Here is a 25,719-nt window from a genome sequence, read left to right on the forward strand (position 1 = left end):
TTACAAATACCCTATAAAGGGTGCAACTTACTCAACAAGGTGAAATTACTGGTCACCTAATTGACCAAGACAACCTTGCTTTTAAAGTTATCTTTCTCATTGTTGTTAGAAAATAATACATATATATATATATATACATATATATATATATATACACACACTCTTCGTAATACAAGAGTATGTATATGTATAAGTATATGTATATAAATAAATATTTAAAGTATATACGTATATTCTTGTATTTTTTATTTTCTTATGTATGTAATTTTTCATTTTATTTATTTTTCCTTTTTATGTACTCTTTTTGTACACAGTCTACAACAGTCAGCCACTGACTGTTGTACACAGTAGTTAAAATAAGAGTCATTGGGCTGATTCCCAACGGCTCTAATTAGAGCCGTTGGGAATAGCCCAACGACTATTTAAGAGTTGTAAGGCATTATAAATAAGGGATCTCAGCCCATTGTAACTGTGTAATAAGAAGAGGGGTTTTGTCCCCTTATGTTTATCAATAAAGTGCATTTGATGCACTTCTCTTCTTTTGTGATGTAAAGCATTTGAATGCTATTTTATGCTATCATATGTCTTGAGTATCTGAAGTATCTAAGTTATTTGAAAACTTGATTGTTTGTAAGGTTTTTTCACATGGTATCAAAGCTTGTTGTATGATCAACCGTGCATTGGTGGGCTGCCTCGAAAAGCATGTTTATTCTCCTTCACGGTAGTGATTATTTTTTTTCTTCTAATTCACTATGGGTGAATTTTTCCCACACAACACAAGCAACTCCAACTTTATTCCGCCGTTCAAACTTGAAGGAAGCAACTATAACATTTGGGTGGGACAGTTGGAGACATTCATCAAGGGTCAAAGTTCGTGGAGATTCGTAAAAAGTATTATTCTTGAACCTACTCCCAAAATTACATTAGGTGACAATGGGATTGAGACTAGTCTTGACGAAAGAAACAAAGTCATGTAAGAATACTACAAGAAATTGGATGAATGAGAAATGAAAAACGCAAAAATTCTTTCATGGATGCTAAGTGGAGTTGAGACAAAAATTGTCTCAAACCTATTATGTTTCAAAAAGGCAAATGAAGCATGGGAATATCTTAGAGGTATGTTTACCGAAAAAGATATGGCTCACAAGTATTATCTTTAAGAAAAAGTTAAAAATATCAAACGAGATAAAAATGTAAGAGATTACTTTATAGAGTTATCTTCCATATGGACCCAACTTGCCCAATTTGAACCCAAATAGGAAGGTGAGTGCATAGAAACGTGAAGAGTTCAAGTTAAAGAAGATAGACTCTTCGTTTTTTTCTCTATGGATTGAGACTTGAGTTTGAACAAACAAGAGATTTCTTGCTATCGTCTTTATCTCCTCCTATTCAAGAGATTCTTAGTAGAGAAGAAACTAGGCTAAATATGAGTAAAAATGTTAGTGTGCTTGCTACTTCTAGCAATGGTTAAGAAGAGGATTGTGCATTTGCCGCATCGAAATCAGGACATTATATCAAGCCATATAAACCTCCTCATTTTAGCAAGAATAGAAGAGAATCAAAAATCATTTGTCATAACAGTAATGAACCTGGTCGTATTAGGCCTCAATGTCCTAGATACAAATATAGGCCACAAGAAAAATGTATTGCCGCTGCACCATCAAAACAAGATGAGGATACTCTGAATCTCAAAGACCTCACCAAATCATTGTCTTAACTGACAGAAGCATTGCAACCATTACTCAAAGGATTTACCTCAGGAGCGGTCATTGCATCATCTTCTACTCCTGGTATGTGCTCTTGGTTTCTTGATTCAGGAGCTTCTTTTCATATGACCCTACATAAGTCCATATTATCTGAATGTCAACCTAATTTGAATGCATCTTTTGTTTCCACTACTGATGGCACTGCCTTGGAAATAGAGGGTGTTGGAATTTTTAAAAATAATTTGTCAAAACATAACAAATTTTACATTCCAAAAATAAGACTTATACCAAAACTTCATCTTAACCTACTTTCAGTTTCTCAAATCTCAGATCATGGATATGATGTCATTTTCTCATCAAGTAAATGTTGGGTGCAGGATCGTCAGTCCGGGAAATTGACTGGGGAAGGATCTAGGCAAGGTCTCTATTATATGAATTTTTTTGTATTCCAAAAGAATCATTTTGTAACACTGCCCAAACAAAAGATATACGGACGTGGCATCATAGACTTGGGCATCCAAATATAAGGAAATTAAATTTTATACCTGTTACCAAAAATCTTCATAAAGAAAATTTTGAATGTAAAGAATGTTTACTTGGTAAAATGACAGCATTGCCTTATGGTCAAAGAACTTTTTACTCTTCAATGCCTTTTGAATTAGTTCATTCGGATGTATGGGGTCCTGCTCATGTTGCTTCTAAAGGAGGATTCTCCTACTATGTCGTGTTTATCGATGACTTCACTAAATATTGTTGGATTTACTTTCTTAAGTTTAAATCAGATGTATTTGCAACTTTCAAAAAACTTCATAACATGATTAAAAATCAATTAAAAACCAAGCTCAAAATTCTCAGAATTGTCTATGGAGGAGAATATTTGTCAAATGAGTTTAAATAATTTTTAGAAAATGAAGACATTTTACATAAAAAATCGTGTCCTAAAACCCCACAACAAAACAAAATTTCAGAAAGAAAACACAGACATATTATGGAAACTACAAGAACCCTTCTTATTGCTAAAAATGTTCCTAAAAATCTTTGGGCCGAAGCTGCATTAACCGCAGTATATCTTATAAACAGGATGTCTTCAAAAACTTTGTCAAATGAAATTCCCTTTGAAAAATTATTCAAATATCAACCTGACTATCAAAGACTGAGAATCTTTGGTTGTAAATGTTATGTTTTAAATGATAAAAGAGATAAACTATCCTCTAAAGCTATCCCCTGTGTGTTCATTGGTTACTCTGAAACACAAAAAGGATTTAAAAGTTATGATATCAAAAATGATAAATTTATTGTCTCAAGAAATGCCAATTTTATTGAAAATGAAAGTGGATTTGAAGGAAACACGTCACAAGACATAAATTATGATTATTCTTTCTTGTTTAAATTGTTGTCTAATGATGAAAATAGTTAGGTAGAACCTCCTATTGAAGATAAAACAATAGTTGAACAAATAATATACACTAGAAGAAATCAAAATGCAACCAATGAAAGTGTAAATCAAAGTAACCATGAAGCATTAGAAATTCCTTCAGAACAAACCATCATTCATAGATCTCAACGAACCTCAAGAATTCCAAATAAATTTGTATGTTATGACTCATTCTCCCCTAGACATAAAGCATGTCTTATAGCTATTCATTCATATTTTGAACCCTCATATTACAATGAAGCAAAAAATTTACCCGAATGAATAAAAGCTATGCATATAGAATTAGACGCTCTTAAAGAAACTAAAAGTTGGGAAATTCTAAATTTACCCATTAAAAAGAAGACCATATGACGTAGATGGGTTTTAAAGTAAAAACCAAAAGTGATGGACCATTGGAAAGGCATAAAGCCAAGCTAGCTGCCAAAGGATATTCTCAAGAATATGGAGTGGATTACGAAGAAACTTTTGCTCCTGTTGCCAGAATGACCACTGTTCGAATGCTTGTAGCTATTGCAACTATTAAAAATTGAAATATATTTCAAATGGATGTTAAAAATGCCTTTTTGAATGAGAATCTTAATAAGTATACACGGATGTTCCGCCTGGATTGATAATTCCTTAAGGAAAAGTGCTTAAATTAAAAAAGGCATTGTATGGTCTCAAACAAGCACCTAAATGTTGGTTTGATACTTTTAACAATGTTATTACAAGATATGGTTTTAAACCATGTTATACTGATACAGCTTTATTTATCAAGAATTCTTCTGCAGGTATTATAATTTTACTTTTATATGTTGATGATAGGTTGATTACAGAGAGTGACAAAGAAGGAATCAAGAAAGTAAAACAGTTTTTTAAAAATTCTTTTGAAATGACAGACCTTAGGTTCCTAATATGCTTTCTTGGTATAGAAGTATCATACTCTAACAGAGAGTACATATTGTCACAAACAAAGTTTGCTTCAGATATTATTAACAGGTCAAGACTATCAGATGATAAAGTTGTTGACACCCGAGAGAATGAAGATATGAGTCGATGATGGAGTTCCTTTAAACAATCCAACCCCCTTCAGATAGCTCGTGGGATCTCTTATGTATTTAAGTATTACAAGACCAGACATAACTCATGTTGTACATATAGCCAATCAGTTTCAACACGCTCCAATATCAGCTCATATGAGTACAGTGATATACATTAGAGGCACAATAAATAAGGGAGTTTTTCTATTCCTTAGATCTTATTGCATACTATGATGCTGATTGGGGAGGGGATCCAAATAATAGGCGCTCAACAACTGGTTTTTGTGTGTTTCTAGGTGAATCGTTGATTTCATGGAGGTGCAAGAAACAACAGAAGGTGTCAGTATCATCTACAGAAGCTGAATATAGAGCAATGACAACTACTACCATGGAAATCGTGTGGCTGAAACAACTAATTTCAGATATGGGAATTCATCTTCAGAATCCTACAAGATTATGCTAAAGGTCAATATACATTGCTCGAAATCATACGTTTCATAAAAGAACCAAGCATATAGAAATGGATTGTTCGTGAAGAATATTTAAAGAAGACTATTGATCTTCCCAACGTGACATCAGAATATCAACTTGTGGATTTCTTCGCCAAGGCACTGTGCTCACCAAGATTCAACTTTTTACTTGACAAACTTTCGGTGATTTCACCATAAGTTTGAGGGAGACTGTTAGAAAATAATACACACACACACACACATATATATATATATATATATATATATATACATACATACATACTCTTTGAAATACAAGAGTATGTATATGCATAAGTATATGTATATAAATAAATATTTAAAGTATATACGTATATTCTTGTATTTTTTATTTTCTTATTTCTGTAATTTTTCATTTTATTTATTTTTCCTTTTTATATACTCTTTTTGTACACAGTCAGTAGCTGACTCTTTACAGTGTACAACAGTCAGCCATTGATTGTTGTACACAGTAGTTAAAATACGAGTCGTTGGGCTGATTCCCAACGGCTCTAATTAGAGCCGTTGAGAATAGCCCAACGACTCTTTAAGAGTTGTAAGGCCTTATAAATAAGGGCTTTGAGCCCATTGTAACTGTGTAATAAGAAGAGTTGTCCCCTTATGTTTATCAATAAAGTGCATTTGATGCACTTCTCTTCTTTTGTGGTGTAAAGCATTTGAATGCTATTTTATGCTATTATATGTTTTGAGCATTTGAAGTATCAAGTTATTTGAAAACTTGATTGTTTGTAAGGTTTTTTCACAATTGTATCATCTACAATCGGTTGTGTAGCTTTTAGCAAATGATTATGCATGGGGAACTTCATCTCATCAGCCTAGTTCAAGCCGTAGAAATTTATACCTAGCCAAGCAACTTCTCTAAAACCTGGTTCGAGTCTTGGATCAACCTAGCTTGAGTACTTCATGCCCCTCATTAGTATTCTTTTGTATTATATGTAAAAAAGGGCATTTCTAGTATGTAACTTAATAGAGCTGTCAATATAAAAGGAATAGCAAGAGGCATGATTTCGCACATTGGGAATCGTGCCTATTCAGCCCCTACACGCTGCTGTCTTCTTTTTCTCTCTGCAGAAAATTCAAAAACCCTAATTCTAAGAATGCATACAGTGCACAAGAAATCAAGGCACTTCAAGGGTATGTTTGGTTGCATCTCATGTGATTTGGAATCACATGAGATGGAATCAAATGTGATTTGAAGTTATATGATTTCAAATCACATATTCCACCATGTGATTTGGAATCACATGAGAGTCACTTCAAATGTGATTTCAAATCACATTCCTTTTCTTATTTGCATGAGATTCCAAATCACATGTTTGGTTATCTGTGCTTGCATGAGATTCCAAATCACATGTTTGGTTAGTTGTGCAAATGAGATTCATTCTCTCATTTGCATGAGATTTTAAATCACATTTGAATGCAACCTAAGTGCCTCTGAGCAGGCTACTTCAGTTTCAACTTTGTTGACAAATGTAAAAAACAAGATGGTCAACACTAGCCAGATAGAGCTTGCCATAGATAATGGTGCAGCATATCGCATCTATTTGGCCAGATACTTCTAGAAAAATAGTGTACGATATTAATTGGGATTTTTCTAACTTGGCTTTGCAACTTCCATGAAAGAGAGATAGCCAGCATGCCATAAACAATGCATTTGAAAGAAAATTGAAAAAGAAGAAAACAATATAGGGAGCAAAGAGTACAAAAACAAAGAGGCCTAACTGTTCCATGTCAACTGCAATGCCTGAGTTAAACTTTTGTTCCATTAGCCTCCACATTCCAGGTTTTGGTTTCCGAAACATGTCACCCGGTCCTTTCATCCCACAAGCAATGAAAACCTGCATCAAATCAGATGGGAGTAAACATTGTATAGTGGTTTGTCTCAAAGTTTCGCTGTGAAAAATGTATTTCATGAAATTGATACATTATCTGTAAGTACTCCAGAACTACTGACCAGATATTTAAACAAGATTATGTTACACTGAGGCACTTGTTTAACAGTCCAAAGAAATTTTCCACATGGTCAAATTTAACACCAAGCCATTATATCCATCTCAAGCACACATTCACATTTTAGCACATGTTCATCTAATAGATTAGGGTTAAGACGTTAAGTATATGCAAAACAGAATAGCAACGAAGTCAACATGAAGAATTGCACACTTAGCAGCATCCTCTGTAACAAATGAGGAAAAATGAAGACAATCAGACTGGGATAGTCAAAAGTATGACTATTTGGAGAACCTGAATCGGCACTTTGACAAGCCTGATAAAGTTGTTCAATCTTCCAAGTTTTGAGTCAACTGCTTTCTGCCTTCTATTCTTCCATCGTTCTATGTTGGATTCATTAGTGAAAATTACCTGAGAAAAATGTCAAACTACAAGATGTTAATGACTCGAACTTGATAGAATGATGGATCTCAATAAAACCCACCAAGATATCATAAATTTATGACCAAAGCCACAGATTAGTCTACTCTAAAAATGTAGGAAGCCAGTATTGTAGCAAACCAGTTTATATCCATCATTGTATAAATTTTGCAGTTTATCTGGTATTGATGGATTAGGGAGGGACCATGCTTCTGCTCCAACTCTGCAGTAAAAATGAAAATACATCAATAATTGATCCAAAAGATTTCCTTTACATTAACCACCAGAAGTTCAAATAGCCAGTTCATTTTCATTTATCAATTGTACAGGCCTCAAACTAACTAAACATATAAAACACACAAAACAGCAGCAAATAGCCATCATGAGAACCAGACATAAAGCATGGAAACTGATGAGTTCATTTATCTTAGAAAAAGATGAACAAGAATCTTCAAGCAATCACTACCACCAGTTCAATCTGAGCATGCAGGAAAAGATGAGGAAATACCATGTTCAATATGAAAGAAGAAAATTTCAATGTTATAAGAACAGAGCTCTATTGACATAAAATGCATGGTTAGGGTACATTTTATATATATATATATAGTGATTGGTAGCTGCTCACACGTTAGGTGCTAAATGAGCATGCTAAATGGGGTTTTCAATATTTTTTCATTTTATTTATAAATTCTAACCGTACAGATGTGATCTATGTACTTGATTTTGTAGGGATCAGCTCTTGAAGCGTTCGATTCCGACGCATGGGTGGGTTTTTATAAGGTTCAAAAAATCAACAGCCCAAAATCTTTGTAAATTTTCAAGGCTCCAAATATCATTTTTTCATCGAAAACACATGATCCAGGTGTGGATTCCTCGTAAATCAATCATGCCCAACACATTTATGGGGTCGAAACTGCAAAAAAGAATACCGGAAGGGCAGAAAAATCCATTTAGCACCTAACGTGAGCAGCTCTCTCTCTCTCTCTCTCTCTCTCTCTCTCTCTCTCTCTCTCTCTCTCTCTCTCTAGGTGATATACTGACACTAAAATGTGTGCCAGACAGAAGAACACAGTTTGCTTCAGCCATGTACAGTCTATGGGGCAGTCAAGGAATTAACAGGAAATATAAGGGCACCTTTTAGAAAAAACACAGTATACAGATGGCAATAATGTAACAACTTCTACAGTCACATTTCATGTTAAAGTGTCAAAAAGACTTAACTCTAAAATGATTGATGAAATAGATATGAGGAAATACATTATACAGCACCAATACTGAGATAAAAAGAAAACAGCATACCTCTTGACTGACGTTTTTGCAAGACATCCATCAAAATCAAATGCCGCAATTTTCTTTGAACCACGAAGACCATCATCCTTCGTTAACAGGTAGAGTGGTTAGACAAACAAAAGATGATGCCTTCTAGCAAAAGATGTATAGTACTTCTGAATGATGCTCACAAACACTTCATTTGAAATGTTGAGTAGCTTAACAAATAAAGGAAGGGAACATTAAGAAACATGCAAATACAATTTGATAGTGCAAGTAAACCATCATAAAACTCATGCCCTAACACATCTTCAAGATCTTTATGGCCACGCCAAATATGAAATATATTTAGCACTTAATGCAGCATATTTGGTAAAAAAGAAAAGGAAGCAGTAAGGAAGAAAGGACCACAAAAAGAAGTAAAGGAGAAAACACATAACACATGATCCTGAAAAAAAAGGCTGATAACTATCAGTCATGTTCTATACAGTATTGTATGTATCATTACTTTTGGAGAAACCGATCCGATACACACTCGTATTGTGATACAAGTGTGTATCGAAGGAAAACTTACATGGTATCAAAGCGGAGATCCATTTGAGGGCTGAAGAAGGTTTCCAACAGGTGCGATGATCGGAGATTTGAGGTTTTTCGTTCCTCCCCTTCTACTTTTCTTCCTTTCCCCTTCTTTTCATTTTTATTTCTGTTCTCTGAAATTTTCTGTGCACCCGACCCACATCTCACGTGGGCTTGAGATTCACGTGGCTCATTTCTTCCTTCTTCCTGAAATTTTATGTACACCTGACCCACATCTCACGTGGGCTTGATCTCTTTGTGGTAATCTGAGATTCACGTAAACCCTCTTTACGTGAATTCAGACTGTGCAAAAAGGGTAGATTCTTTTTTCACGTGAATCACTGAAATTGATTCACGTGAAACACCAAATCGATACCTATTTCAGATCCGCCTTTGTTTGGTATCACTTGATTTGTTCTCTTTGTCCGATCTTCTCTTTTGTATCTGTTTTGCATATCCAGATATACCAGTTTTTGTTGTACGTTCCTCTTCCCTGACTTTCATTTTCTACATTTACCTGAAAACTTATTTCACGTGTGAAATTTTCTTTTCATCACATTAATCTCAAAATTTTTTTCAAGAGTGTAAAGAAAAGTTCAATGTTTAGCCTCAATATTTTTCTGAATCTGACAGCCTGCGGTCTCTTGTTTATTTAAAAAAAAAAAAAAAAGAAAGAAAAGAAAGGAGACTAAGCAATTCGTGAACACTCTTGTTGAATTTTATTTCTCAATGGATCCTTATTCTTCTCAATCGAATCTTTCTTCAAGCTTTCTCAATCAACTCGTTTCTGAAAAGTTGAATACCTCAAATTTCTTGATTTGGAAGAGACAAATCATTCCTTTTATAAGGAGTCAAGGTCTCTTAGGTCACCTTGATGGAACCTCTTCCGCCCCAATCGAATTTGTTACGAGAGAAGAAAAAGACGACAAAGGAGTAAGTTCAATTGTGTATGTCAAGAATGTTGAGTACCTCAACTGGGAAAGGAAAGATCAGTCAGTGGTTGCATACATCACTTCCACCTTGTCCCAAGAGGTTCTTGTTGCAATTCCCGACAACTGTACTGCTTTGCAACTTTGGGAAAAATTAGTTCAAACATATTCACAAGTTTCGCAGGCGAGAATGGTTTTTCTCAAGAGGGAATTTCAGATGTTGAGAAAAGATTCCATGACCATCATGGAATATCTGAACAAGATGAAGACTATCACAGACCAACTTGCAGTTATAGGATGCGCGGTGAGCGACAGCGATATGGTACAACAGACTCTGAGTGGATTGGGATCCGACTACAACATGATCGTCACTTCCCTATTGTGTCTCCCTGCCCTTCCTACCTTTGATGAGTTGCGAGCAAAATTAATTCAGTATGAGATGACTCTGAAAGGGTTCTCTGAGGAATCTCACGTCCACACAAATTCTCAGGAAGTTTTTGCCACAGGGGTGTCTTATGGTAGAGGACGAGGACGAGGAGGACAAGGGCGAAGTGGACACGGAGGGCGCGGTCTGCTTCTCACTCCAAATATGTTAACTCATGCGCAGGGGTCAAGATCCATTCCTACCTGCTTCCTTTGCAACAAAAAGGGGCATATCAAGGCGAATTGTTGGCATAATCCAGAGAATAAAGGAAAGGGTCCACAGACAGAAAACAAAAAGAAGTTCTCAAGTAGTGGAGAGATTAAAGATCTGTTGATATCTGCCTTGTCAGAGTTGAAATTGAAGCAGAGTGATGAAGGCACCTGGTTTGTCGACTCAGGGGCAGTGACTCATGTAACAGGTGATGCAGGTAAGATTTCTAATCTCATTCCCTATTTTGGAAAAAGTAAGATTGTCACTGGAGATGGATCCCACCATCCAGTTTCTCATGTTGGAAAAACTGTCATTCCCATGTCACATTCCACTCTTACTCTTTCTGACGTTCTTCATGCTCCTAACATTAAGAAAAATATTGTCTTTGTTTCCAAACTTATTGATGATAATAATGCTTCAGTTGAATTCACTCCCTTCTCTGTGCAGGTCAAGGACCTACGCACGAGGGAAACATTCGCTGAAGGAAAGAGACGAGGCAATATGTATGTCTTTGAAGAAGCTCCTTGTCATGATGTTCGTCCTGTCCACCTGAATTCAAAGCCTTCATTAAAGTCGTGTTCATCCTCTTCAGCTAATGTTTTTAGTATTGCTGAATGTAATAAGCCATTCTTATGGCATAGTCGATTAGGTCATTGTGGAGGTCATTTCATTGAGAAACTTGTATCTAATAATCTCATTCCAAAAGAAAGTCTAAATAGGGATGAGAATAGTCACAAATGTTCCAGTTGTCTTTCATGCAAGAGTCATGTATTGCCTTTTCATTCCATTAATAAGAGAGCTTCAAAACCTTTTGAGATAATCTGTTCTGATGTATGGGGACCCGCCCCAGTTGCCTCTGGATCTGGGAGCAAATACTATCTAATCTTTGTTGATAGCTATACTCGATACACTTGGATATATTTCATAAAAAATAAGTCGGAAGTCTTCTCTTTGTTTCAAAATTTTCTTTCCCTTGTCAAAAATCAATTTTCTGAGTCCATTCAATTTTTCCAATGTGATGGAGGTGGGGAATTCTCATCCCGTGATTTTATCTCTTTTCTTCAAAATAACGGAATAGGAAGAAGGGTGTCTTGTCCTCGTACCCCTCAACAAAATGGAATTGCTGAACGAAAACACAGGCATATCGTTGAAAGTGCCATGAGTATGCTTCATGACAGCAATCTTCCCGTCAACCTATGGACAGAAGCTTTCCATTCTGCCGTGCATGTGATAAATAGACTGCCTATGGTTATTCTGGAAAATAAGTCTCCTTATCACTGTCTTTTTGGAACTTATCCTAGTTATTATGATCTGCGTGTTTTTGGATGTGTTTGCTATCTGCGCATTGATCAGTCCCTGAGAAACAAGTTCCAAGACAAGGCCCAAAAGTGCAGATTTGTGGGATATGCAGATGACTACAAAGGATATAGGTGTTATGATCCCACCAACAAACGTATCAGAACCTCAAGAAATGTTGTATTTGATGAACAAAATTTTGATCACGGAGCTGACACAACGAATATGTCACCTGAAATTTACTATCCTTGGCTAAGCTCAGAACTTTTTGCTGGCTCCAATGAAACATGTTCCTCAGATTGCGTGCAACAAGAAGAAGAGGTATTTGAGAACACTGGGGCGTCGGGGTCACAGAATGCAGAGGAAGTACCGGGCAGATACAAAGGCATTGTCTATTCCAGACAGAGACCGACAACATCAAGCCATTCAGATCATGCCTCAGTCGCTAATTCTACTCCTTCTCATACCCTTGCAGTCAGAAAATCAAACCGCATACGACATCCTATTGACAGGTGGGTTAGTTATAACAACTTCTCCTTGGATTTTCAACTGTTTTTAACTGCCATCAATAAGGACGAAGAGCCCATCTTGTATTACCAGGCAGCAGCTTCTATAAAATGGGTAGAAGCCATGAATGATGAAATGCAAGCCTTGCATGAATGTGGAACATGGGAAGTTGTTCCCAGACCACCTGACAAAAATGTTGTCGGATGCAAATGGGTCTACAAAATCAAGTACAAGCCAGATGGAACCATTGAACGATATAAAGCAAGGCTTGTAGCAAAAGGATTCACTCAAGAAGCAGGGCAAGACTATGATGAGACTTTTAGTCCGGTTGTAAGAATGGGAACGATTCGAATTATCATTTCCCTGGCTGTTGAACATGGATGGAAGTTGAGTCAGCTTGATGTAAAAAATGCATTCTTACATGGGGATTTGAAGGAGGAAGTATACATGGAACAACCCCCTGGATATCAAGAACAAAATTGTAAAACCCATGTATGCAGGCTAAAAAGAGCCATCTACGGCCTGAAGCAAGCATCTCGCTCTTGGTTTGATAGCTTCTCATCAGAGATTCAGAAACATGGATTTTCACATTCCATGCTGGACCACTCATTATTTATCTTTAAAAGCCAGTCTGTGACCACTCTATTATTAATTTATGTCGATGATATTATCATCACAGGAAACTCTGCGGACCACATCCAAGAAATAAAAGACTTATTAGGTCAAAGGTTCAAAATGAAAGACCTTGGAATTCTACGCTATTTCCTAGGTGTAGAAGTTGATAACCAGGCTCATGGATTGACACTCACTCAACACAAGTACACTGTAGATGTTCTCAGCAAGGCAGGCATGAAAGACTGCAAACCTCTAGGAACTCCGAGTGTACTTCATCAAAAAACTTAGCGCTCATGATGGAGATCTGTGTGATGACCCCACCAGGTATCTCAGCATAATAGGAATGTTACAATACCTCACATTCACTAGACTTGATATTGTTTATTCAGTCAATCAAGTGTCTCAATTTATGCATGCGCCACGCACTGGACATATGGAAGCGGTCAAGAGGATCCTTAGATATCTGAAAGGGACTATTGGGGATGTATTGATATACTTACCACAGTCCTATGGCCAAAACGAGCACAAAATTACTGTATATTGTTATGCAGACTGGGCAGGAGATCCCGACGAAAGGAGATCTGCATCAGGATATTGTGCCTTCATTGGAAGAAATTTAGTCTCTTGGAGCAGTAGAAAACAAAAAGCTATCGCTAGATCAAGCACTGAGGCTGAATATAGATCCATGGCTGCTGCCACTGCCGAAGTCACATGGATCAGGCATCTTCTAACTGAAGTAGGAGAAAAGATCTCCCGCACTACCTTGCTCTGTGACAATCAAAGTGCTATCAATATGTCATTCAATCCAGTACATCACAGTCGTGCCAAGCACATTGAGATCGACCAACACTTTGTGAGACAGAAGGTTGAAGAAAAAGAGATTGAGCCTGAGTTTGTCAGTACTGAAAGACAGGTTGCAGACATATTTACCAAAGGGTTAACCAAGGATCGCTTTTGGATGCTTAAAAGCAAGTTGTTCATGGTCCAAAACCATGATCAACTTGAGGGGGGGTGAAAAAGGTGCAGGATCTGCAGGATCCGACCCGAAGATCATGTATTTTGCTAATGTATTTTGTTATCGGGTCTGGATATACCAGACCCGGATCCATAGTGTAATGTAACCTTAAATATACATTTAGGTCACGATTTCTTTTACAGAAATCATGACAGCCGCCATCGATCTCTCTCTCCCTCTCTCTCTCTCTTCTCTTTCTCAAAACAGGAACAAGAAGGAAAACTTACAGTATCTGTATCGAGTGTATTGTACGATACACCTTCGGCATGCTTTAAAAAAGCCGAAAGTTACTTTTGTACTTTTTGGGTTTTAAATATCTCTTGAGGGTCGATTCCCCCATTTGTGTAGAGGCCATTAGAGGGGAACCCACGCACTCTAAGAGCCGTAAGAGCGATTTAGGGGACAATGCACAAGGGAGAGGGCTTTTGCAATTCTCTCAAGTAAGAGTGCATTTTCACCTTATTTCCACTCAAGAAAGTGGGTTAAGGCTTAGTTGTCAAAGGCGTCTCCTAGGCAACCTAGGCGCAGCCCCATCACCTAGGCGACCAAGTTTGGGAGGTGTGGCCCTATATTACCGCCTAGTCGCTACCTAGGTCGGTCCACTTTTTTTTTCTTTGACTCATTCGGCATATAAAAGGGGGGAAAGGTCTCTCTCTCTCTCTCTCTCTCTCTCTCTCTCTCTCTCTCTCTCTCTCTCTCTCTCTCTCTCTCTCTCTCTCTCTCGTGCGCGCGCACGCGCTGGAATACCAAGTAACAAGGCCTTTCCATTCCTAGATGAATCTGTTTATTCTATACTTGGTTTGATTACTTTGTTTTTTCAAGTGGGTATTCCAGGGTTAATTGGTAAGTCTATTATGATATAATATCTTGGTACTTCATTCTTTTGCATTTATTAATTAAAAAGATGGTTTTGCTAACCATGGAGTATTGATTATACTGTTTTTTTAGGACAAATATGGTTCCAAACAGCTTTGGATTGAATAGAACCTCAGGTTGGATGTTACTTTTCTATAAATATGTTGGAGGTTATTTTTTTTAATTTCATAAAGGAAATCTCTTCTTTTCCATGAAGTCTCTTGTGAAAGTTATGGAGGGAACTGTTCCTGACTATTGAAATACCAAATCTCCAAATTTGGAAATATTCACTAAGTGTTGTTTCAATTAGTCCTCCCCGATTGCCCTACTTATCCAGAAAAACTGGGATAAGTTGGGATATTTCACTATGGAGTAAAATGCATCACCACTAGTCATCCCATAGATGTTGGTGCATACATCCAAACACCCACTATGAGTGTCTTGGATTTTCAGGTTTCTTGCAAAATGCATCACATTGTTAGTTTTATGGTTTGGTTATTCAATTGCTCATTTAATCTTTAACTTTTTTGAGCTGGTTATAAGTTGCATCATGGTTTGATTACTTAATTATTCATTTCTTATTTTTCTATTGCTTGTATTATGCCTATTGTTTAATTTTTTTGTATAAAAGATTTTATTTTTTGTATATTGTTCATTCACATTGTTAGTTGTATGGTTTGTTTATTCAATTGTTAATTTATTCTTAATTTGTTTGACCATATTATGTAATATAATTGTTTTACAGTGTTCGACAACATATTATTTGTCTATTGATTATTGTTGATTGATTTTATATTTTATACATGTTTCTTATTAATTTTAGTAGTTTGTTTACATATTTTGTATGTTTTTTAAAAAAAAAATATTTGGAGTACCGCCTAGTCCGTCTAAGCCCCGCCTAGGCCTTTTTAGGGACTCCCAGTCTAAGTTCCGCCTAGCGCCTATGACAACTAAGGGTTAAGGTAAAAAACTCTATTCTTTGCTTTTTATTGAGATTTTTTGGGAAAACTGCTAGGACTTAAGTTTGTTATGTGTATATAAACTTGTCGAATATTTGTATGCCTATATTTTAATCTGGTGGTTAATTGGTTATGTTTTATTTTATATCTTTCAAAGTCATTTTCGCGTTCATGTCATAGAGATGATCTTGCATGACAATATTAAAGAAGCATGGATGATGTACTACAACTAGGATCATCATTGAGATGTTTGTTTTATGGTGTTATTATTAGAGGTGGACTGCATAGATTTAAGCAACATATTGCAGGTCTTCGTCAAAATATATATCCATGTGATTCTTTATCTATTCCTGCCAGTTTTCATGTTGATGTTATTGTTGAACTAAAAGAAATCCAAAGAAGAATTTTGCAAAACTGCAAAGAAGAACTTCCAACCATTGTTACATATTCTGAAGATGATGATGATGACTCACTTGCCAAAAAAATGGCCAAAGATAAAGAGATCATCGCGCGGTAGTTGGATGCAGCACTGAAGAAATATTGTCCTAATGTTTGGCAAATAAGTTCTAGAAGATAGTTTAGTTTTAAGATCTTTATAGTTTAGAACTTTAGAGATGAAGATTGGCATGTAAGGCATTGGTTAAAAGGTAATGTTTTTAGTTACCATGAACTCTTAATAGTTTAGTTATATTTTAGTACAAGTTGGATGTGAATTTAATATTGTTAGTTAAGGATTTAATTGTGCTTAAAATTTAAATTATGTAGTTACCTTTTATTTACATTGTCAGTTATCAGTTGCATGGTTTCTGCATGGTTTCTTATTAATTTTAGCAGGAGGAGAAGAAGAAGATGATGATGATTATGATTATTGAGATTATTGAGATTTTATATAACATTTTGTTTTTATTTATGTAATATGAAAGTATGAGTCTTGCGGCATGTTCTTAATTGCAAGAGTCTTATGTAGCTCATAGAGACAAATGCTTCATATGTGATTTCATGGTTGTATTTTGTGCAATTCATCATTGTTTCATGTGTTATGATTTTTTTAAAATGTTTGCTAATTTTTTCTGATTTTTTTTTATTTTTTAAAAGCTTTTTATTAAAAATTTATGATACGTTTACGATACGATACAATGCAGGCTAATTTTCGCTCAACCAATACAAGTAATGATACGATACTTATAACATTGGTTCTATATTTGAATAATCTGGATCAAACCATTGTTCCCTTAAAAAACCACAGGCTAATCATCAAGTCCTTTATGACATAATCATTGGTTCCAATAACAACAGATTATTTATTGTATTCACAAGAAGATAAAATTATATAACCTTATTTTGTATTGTAACGCAAAAACAACTACTTGTTGCAAATGAAATATGCAGCACGTCAATCTCTTCCATTTCTGATGACTTTGTAAAGATATGTATATAATATTATATATGTATATATGTATATATATATATATATTATGCCCAAGTCAGCTATTGGTTGACTTGGGGATGGTTTGATGTTGGACTGCTGGTCCAACGGCTAGAAATAGGTTCAACTGCTAGTCAAACTAGCCGGTGGACTCAGTCCAACAGCTAGATTGGTCCCCCTTTCTCTCCTTTTAATCCCTCTCCTTCCTCTTATATAAAGGATGGGTGGGTGCCTTTGTAGATATGAGAGAGTGATGGGTAGTTTATTAGGTTTTGAGTATATGAGTGTTTTGTAGTAAGGCTCTTTTATAATTCTCATTTCTTTTGTATTATTTGAATTGCATCATTAATGAAATTGTTTATTTTTAACTCTTGTGATTTATGGGTATTTCTATTGTGAAATTGTGTTTAACTACATTGTATTATTGGCCCATGGGATGCATTCCAGAGTGCATTGAGATCCGTGTCATTTCGTGACATAGTATCAAAGCTTGGCATCTTGATCTTGGTATCTTGTTCGTGTTTATTCTTCTAAAGAAAACCCTTAATTGGTGAATGACTCGAACTCGATGATATCACATTCTGGTATGTGTTTTATATTTGGTAAAGTGTCTATGGTAAAATTTCAAAAATTATTTTTTTGTATGTTATATTGAAAAATTGGACATGTTTTTCAAATTAATTGAAATTAAATCTTTATTTAAAATATATTATTGTTTTGTTGGCTTTTGTGTGAGCATGTTGATTCAAAGTATATTTTGAGTATGGTAGTACTTTTGTTTTAACAAAACATGTTAAAATTTATGTACTAAGTGAATATGTGATTTCTTAAGGATTTTAAGATTATAATTACATGTTCTTCATGTTTCATGTTTGGTGTGTCCTTAGACACTTATTGTGTTTGTCCGTTTAGAGTTTTTGTGGATACTTTGGTTCTATCCTATCATCAATAAAATATTATTTGTTGTGTTAACAACCTTGGGTGGATTTAGTGTGTGAGCCCATTGTGTGGCTTGTGTATGTTCTTTTGATACTTTGGTGGAATTCTTTAAGTGTCCACTTTGTTGATTTGGTGAACATCTTTGAGAAACCTTGTTTTCTTTCATGTTAAAACTTATTTTTAAAAATCCTTGTTGTTGAGTCTTAAGTGACTTTACGTGTTTTGTCCATTGATGATTTCTTGACTTGGGTACTTATGACCTCTTGCAACTCGTAGTGGTTTCTTTCTTTGATATTTTATATCATTAATCTTAGAAATTTTATACTTGTTGCAAAAATTCTTGTATGACATATGTGAGTTCGTGATTAGAGAAAATTATGTGTTAAACATCTATATGAAAGATCTTCATAAATCTCTAAATATGTGACTTCATTGTCTCAAAGTAAACTTATGATTTAGATTAAGCTTCTTAAAACTATTATTCTTGTCTCCAGTTATTTGATATTTGTGCCTTGGTGCACATGTCCCTAGATTGGCAAATTTATGAAAGGTAATCTAAAAATTTTGTCTTCTCTGTGTTGATTGCTTAAATTGAGCATGATCATTGTTGATTGCTTGTTTGTTCAAATTTGTCAAACATGGTCCTCATGTATCACATATAATTGCATCAATTGACATATTATTGTGCATATGATTACATTTTATTCATGCAAAGGTTTTTATTACCTTTATGCAATTTGATTTGAAACTTTTGTTTTCAAATTGGTTATTTGATATGAACTCGCCTATTTGAAAATTGATTTTCGTAAGTATTTATTGTCTTCTTATGACATAGATTTTGTCCATCACAGAATTTTATATGATGCATCATCTCTCTTGGCCTTGTTGTTGGGTTAGGGTTAGCCGTTGAGGTGAGTTATATGGGCACATGTCATCTTATCAATCTAGATTTCCAAGGGTTGAGTGACGTGTTGTCGCTTGTCTTGGGTCTGATTGATGGTTGATTGGCCTCTTAACTCATTATTGTTGGTATTCTGAGTTAGCCGTTGAGGTAAGTTATGTGTGCACCTCAAATCATCTTATCAACCTACAATTATCAAAGTTTGTGAATATCGTGCTGACACCAGTCTTGGATCAGATTGAAAGTTGATTGGCCTATGAATCCATATATGCTTTTCATGATTCAAAGATGTTTGTTGGGGTGAGTTGTGTGCACCTCATTTTATGTCAGTTTAGATTCTCAACTTATGGTTTGGCTCTAACTGAGAGCTGTTTGATCTCTGAATCTGAAGGTATTGTATCACTCATTTGTTGTATGGTCATTGTTATTATGGATGCTTATAACTCTGTTTATCAATGATGGCTATTTATTTTTTAAAACATGGTGTTTCAAAATATGATTAAAATTAATATTCTTATTGATAACATTTGCGTGTTTCCATTACACGCTTTTTTATCCTAAGTGTCTTCTCCTTATTATGTCTTTTATCTAAGTGTCATTATATGTAGACAAGAGATCTTTGTTCACATATTTTTTTGTGTGTTTTTAGCCCATCGTTGGCATTGTGATTATACTTTTGCTCTAGTCACTGATACACTTGTTTTTTTAGTGTCATTATATGTAGAAAAGAGATATTTATTCACACCTTCATGTATGATTTTAACCCATTGTTGGCATTATGATCATGCTCTTGTTCTAGTTGCCGATAGACTTGTTTTGAGTGTCATTATATGTAGACAAAAAATGTTTATACACACCTTCAAGTATCTTTAGCCCAATAGTGGCTTTATGTTTATGCTCTTGATCTAGTCGTTGATATACTTGATTTTTTAAGATAGGAGGTCTAGTGAGGTAATTGCTTGTGATAGTCAGACCAGTGTTTTGATTTACAAAATTCATTCAGTATGATGTATGAGATTTTTAATGTCTTCATAAATTTTCCTAAACTCATTTGCTCTTTTATGAGAGATGGTTGTTAAAATATTTTCACGCATTTTGCATTATGCTTTAGTTGCATGAGTTATTTCATGATTGATTGTCTTACATAATTTGCATAAGTTTATGCTTTTTCATGCATATATTCAATAAAGAATATTTTTTTTTGTTTGCCCTTCATTGGCTCTTTGTATTGTCCCATAGTGGACTTGTGTTTTTGCACTTTTGTGCTTATATTATGTATTTGTGCCTTTGTATTGTCCACTCTTGGACTTGTATGTGCTTTTGCACTTTGTTTTTGTAATTCTGTATACTCCATTACATGTTTTTCTATACATTTCATTATTATGCTCATAGTGGTCATTGTGTATATCTGATTGCTCTTGAAATTACTCTCACTTTGTATCACTTTTTGGTAAAACTGGTGCTTGGGAACTCCTATTGTATTTGTGTGAATCCCCATTGAGATCTCTTTTTTTGGCTTATTTCCAAGCATGTGTTCTTGAAAATTTGTTTATTATTATTAATATTGGTTCATAAGTGTATGTTTCTTTGGATCTAAATTATTTCATGGTTCATTCATATATGCATTAGTTGTGGGTTTAAATATTGCTTCTAATTGATCCATACTTATTTGTCTTCCGTTGTATAAAGATGATTTATTATTTATATTCCTTTGTGAGTTATTTCTTCATATTATTAATAATGATCAAAATCCATGACTGATATGCATTAATTTGCCTTTTATGATAGATGTATGTGTGCATGATTTTCATGAATGATTAAAGTGATAAATGACTATCGTGTTTGAAATTTCTCAAAATTAATTCTTAAATTTTAATTTAATGAATATCTTTCATATATTGTATGTTGTGTGATTGGTCATCCTCTCTCCATAATATATAGCTATTTCTTGTTAGATTGTTCTTGTTTTGCTCTCTTTACATGTTCTCAAAATATTGGAGACAAACATTTGTGAGGTGAGGGATGTGCACCTCTTGTGGTTGTAGAGGGTATTTATTGCCAGTTTAGATGGTCAGTATTGTTGGTGCATGGTCACTAGTTTAGTTATTGCTGTTACACTTTGAGGATGTTGAGTTGGAAGTCAAAGAGGTGATTGGTTGTAGTGAGCAAAGAACAGACAGCATATATGCCATCTAATTCCAAATAACTAATTAAGAAAAATGATACACAGAAAGATCATTTACAGAGTCATCTACTTGTTTGACTCTTCAAGAGAACATAAAAGTAATTCCAAACCACACAATAGCCAAGGTTGTAGACTATGTCACATGGGTGCGGGTGCGGGAGCGGGTGCGACACGGGTGCGGCGCAATTTTAAAATTTTTGGACACAGGGACTCGGCTATATATATATATATATATATATATATATATATATATATATATATATATATATATTATTTTTTTAAAAAGTGCACAGACACACAGTCTGTGTCTGTGACTGCAGCACTGTGCACAGCACAGCACTGTGCACAGACTCTTTTTATTTATTTTTTTAAGTAAAAAATATAAAAAAAAATCGTTTTTTAGGGACAAATGGACATTTTTGGACTCGGTCAAAGTTGACCGAGTCCAAAATGTGGACGGACTCGGCCTTGACTCGTTGACCGAGTTCGACTCGGCGTTGACCGAGTTCGGGCCGAGTCCGTGTCCGCACCCGTGTCAGGGCGTGTCGACTCAGGTGTGGCACCTCCCTAGCCGAGTCTGTGTGACATAGGTTGTAGACAACTTTATAAAGTCACTGCAAGAAACTCAAGGTGGTTGTCAATTGAAGATCAACATCTAAGATGAATATCAGAAAAGGAATACAATTCCCATCAGAAATAAACTGCTAGACAGTCATGCCAGTTATTCAATCAAAATTGATATGTCAGATTGATGCAATCCTAAAAACAGCAACCAACTCTTATATTAGAATGGGAGAAACTTACATGTTCAAGAAAAATGACAGTCTGAAATGCCTTCCACTTGGGTAACAGACTAGCATCCTGAACAAGGGACAAGATATACAAGTATTCATAAAATTACCTACAGGAATGAGCATTCATAAGGAAAAACTTAATGAAATCCACTGCATTTTGGGTGGAAAATTATACATAGATTTGACAAAGAAATACAAAACCTTGTATTTATCCTTGATATCAGAAGCAGAAACGACTATCTGTGACTCCATTTCCTTGCTGGAGGTAGATATCTGAACCAATTCACATCAAAACCATAATCAGATTCCATTTGACTAAATGCAACAGAAAAAATTGCAAAGTTATAAAACAATTCATGTCAATCAGATTCCATCAGATTACTTGCAACAGAAAATATTGCAAAGTTATAAAACAATAATGTTACTAAAATAAGGGAGCTAAAGTAGAAGGATGAAACTAGCATACTTGAATTTAACACGAGCAGCACACACTACCAAAGGAAACATGTGCATGATGCAGGCCTCTTTGTACATGCATTATAAAATTAGGCATAAGATTTAGAAACAAAGACTGACTGATTTACTCAATTTGCAAGTATAAATTATTAACCATAAATATTACTCGACCTTGAATAATGAATATGAATACTGCATTAAGTCTAACTAAGTTCTCTAATAAACTTAATATGCATGCTTTCCATGCAGCATATGCGAAAAGCAAAAACAAAAAATCCCTAGATTGTCAGTTTTCCCTTGCTTGTATGATATTTATACTGCATAAATAATATCCATCTAATTCTGCAGTGTTAGGACATCTATCACAGTGACTCTTACCATGTCGTTTTTAGCAGCAAGAGGAGTTTCGATTCACCTCAGTAAATGTAACCTTTATATGTCCTCTTTCAGTTAGGGGAATCCTCGTTGATGAACATTAAATAAATGAAATGGCATTTCATATTTGTAACAAAGTAAAAGGAAAGAAAAAAGGGACATCTTTTGTACTAAATAAAGGTCTGTGGTGAGTTTGAAGAAACCAAGAAACCATGTCAATTGTAAAGCAAAATTAAATCAAATACTCTTGACAGGAAACATGGGATGCAATATAATATGGTAAACCTAGTTTGCCAAGTGCATCAAAAGAAAAAAACAATTAAGGTGTGGATTCCTGCAGATTACTTTGACATTATTAAACCTAAAATTTTCAGATTCTGCACGATAGGCCCACCCATTCCCAGGACGAAAAGGTAGAAGAAGAAAGAAGGTACAAAGCGAAGCATTAGGGCTTTGCTAGTTGGGGCAAGGCACATTTGCTTTGGAGTTGTGGGTCGGCATCTAAGGATAGTTCTGCAGACAGTGTGTGGAGGTTCTCCGGTCTTCGCAAACAAGTAGGCACAAAACTTCTACATCTATGCCCTATGACTATGGCTTTTCCTAATTATGCACTACTGGCAAAAACAAAATCCCCCTTCCCCATAGAATAGAAGAACGTAATCAATAGGCAGCTAGCCCAGCAGCTTCACTCTGTCTGTGAGCCACCCTAGGATAGCAAAAACGGCTATTTCACTATCTACTAGCAGCTCCGCCATGAGAACTACTGGGTTGGTTGAGCTATCTGAACAAAGCAGCACCAGCAGCTTCATCGGGCTGCCTCGCCTGCCAGTTGAGCTCCCTCTGCTCTGCTGGCGGCGTAAGCTCATCAGTGGTTTCAGCCTCTTCCTTCGCTCATGCGACCACCACCCTCCCTCTGCCATGAGCAAAGACCCCACCATTGGATAGGCCACCCAGTCACATTTTCAAATTTCCTTGAATCAGCTACTTTGACATCATTGTTTTGAATACATTGAAACCAACAATATAGAAACAAGAACGTATGATGTCGCATGATCAGAAGATCCACCTTGTAGAACTTACATTTACGCTTTCAGTCCTTTCTGCTGTCAAATCAGTAATGGAAGCAGTTGCTCCTGCATTGTGAGAAGTCTACAAATACAACAAGAGAAGATTTTGAGGCATGATTATCAATCAGCATAAGCAGTAAAAAATAAAATTGAGGAATGGAATATTCTTGTGTTGAAAACGAGTTTCTTGTGATTCATAGAGACAAAAAATAACCAAATATAACCATTTAAGAACAATGGTGAAATATGAATTAAGCATGGCAACCATCCAATTCAACAGAGGTTGCAGTCACCAAAAACGACAAAGTGCTGGGGAGTGCAACTGGAACACATACCCACCTTAAGTTTCTTTGAACTTCTTTCCTCTTGACTATCAACTTCTGATGTGTCAATGCTTGCCTCTGCTTTGCAAACACCCTGAAATGAAATGCCAGGAAGTAACTGCAATGATGCCATAGAGCTAATAAAGAGCTTCATTCCAAAAGACGGTTAATCGCATCAATAGGATAACCGCAAACAAAATCTAATTCTCCATGCATAATAGAAGTGAATAACATCTGAAAAAACTCTCATTACAAACAGAAATAAGTGTACAATTAAATTCGAATAAAAAGAAAAACAGTCTTTTGACAGTTACAGAAAAATAAAACCAAACAGAACAATAAAACGATCGAACCTTCCAAATTATATCTAGTATCTCAACAAAAACAAGCCAGTGAGGAGAACCTGGAAAAAAGTAAATCCACTGCAAAACTCTAAAAGTAAGTTCTAGCAGACAGATGCACAGATTTGAGCCTTCTCTACAAAATAAGTGCGAAATCTACATAAATCAAAATTCACCTAAACATTTCATGACATAAATGCGAGATTTAGCAACAAAATCCATCCGATCCTTCTGTAACTAACTAAGAAATCTAGCAATAAGATATACTTGCGCATTCCTTCCCTGAACTTCATTTCAGAAAAAAATAATGACAATAATCGAAATCAATTCGATCGTTCGCCATCACTTACAGTCAATTCTGATCGTCCACCACCAGCAACCAATTTTACCAATGCATCCCGATCACTTATCTATAGACAAAGAGGAAAAAACAGGAGAAGAACAGATCATCTTCCGTAACCAGCAAAGCTGAAAGATATTGATCCAAATCAGATCATCCCTACCTTAAGCGACAAAAATCCACTGATTTTCTCCGTCGATATCGGGTTCGATCCACGGGGGAAGCACTCCAAATGATGCCATTTGGTGAAGTCGAATCCTTCCGTCCCTTTCGATACGATCCCTAACCTCAATGCATCCTTCGAGATGGAAATCCCACATTTCTTGCACGAAGACCTCGCCGACTTGGCATACTCAGCGACTATCTTCGGCGCCATCGACGCTCTTCTCCAATTTCCTGAGCGAATCGCGTTGTGGCGGAGGGAAGAAACCCTCGGGCTAACTCGAGGGAAGCGCGAGGAGAAGCGATTGGAGAGAGCAGCGGTTTGTGTTGGGTTTGGAGGGAGGAGGATGAGGAGGGGAGTGAACATGTTCTCGTTTCCCGCCACTAGGGTTTATATAGAGAAGCGTTGGTGGAATATTTATATCTATATAAAAAATAAAAAAATTAATTGTGCGAACTGGAAACATGTGCACCACAAATTTGGTACAAATGAACAATGAATTTTTTTTTAACAAATCTAGCCTCACAAATGATTTTTTTTTATTTTCACGTACTTTGAAACATGAAACATGGTTTCGTCTACCTGACTTGTGAAAAAAAAAATTTAACGTAAAGATTTTATTTTTCATGATAAATTTTTACTAAAAAGCAAATTTTTATATTTACCTTTGGAATTATTATTGTTCGGATGGTTTTTTTTTTTCAATTTTTAATTA

At 35.5% G+C, this 25,719-nt stretch overlaps 1 protein-coding gene across 1 annotated transcript in view; it reads right to left on the reverse strand.

Annotated features, from left to right (window-relative positions):
- Positions 1–25,377, reverse strand: part of LOC149844755 (polynucleotide 3'-phosphatase ZDP-like) — a 28,966-nt gene extending 3,589 nt beyond the window's left edge. The window contains exons 1-10 of the mRNA XM_089995253.1: positions 25,005–25,377; positions 24,852–24,911; positions 24,177–24,254; positions 23,851–23,919; positions 22,141–22,212; positions 21,950–22,006; positions 8,339–8,415; positions 7,181–7,262; positions 6,914–7,030; positions 6,392–6,507 (exon numbers count right to left, since the gene is read on the reverse strand). Coding sequence (XP_089851379.1) covers positions 6,392–6,507; positions 6,914–7,030; positions 7,181–7,262; positions 8,339–8,415; positions 21,950–22,006; positions 22,141–22,212; positions 23,851–23,919; positions 24,177–24,254; positions 24,852–24,911; positions 25,005–25,370 — 1,094 coding nt within the window. The 5' untranslated portion in view covers positions 25,371–25,377. The remainder of the gene's footprint in view (positions 1–6,391; positions 6,508–6,913; positions 7,031–7,180; positions 7,263–8,338; positions 8,416–21,949; positions 22,007–22,140; positions 22,213–23,850; positions 23,920–24,176; positions 24,255–24,851; positions 24,912–25,004) is intronic.
- Between the last annotated feature and the right edge of the window lie 342 nt (positions 25,378–25,719).

This window comes from Nuphar pumila, chromosome 2 (assembly GCF_984573655.1).
Source record: "Nuphar pumila chromosome 2, dmNupPumi1.hap1.1, whole genome shotgun sequence".
NCBI lineage: Eukaryota > Viridiplantae > Streptophyta > Magnoliopsida > Nymphaeales > Nymphaeaceae > Nuphar > Nuphar pumila.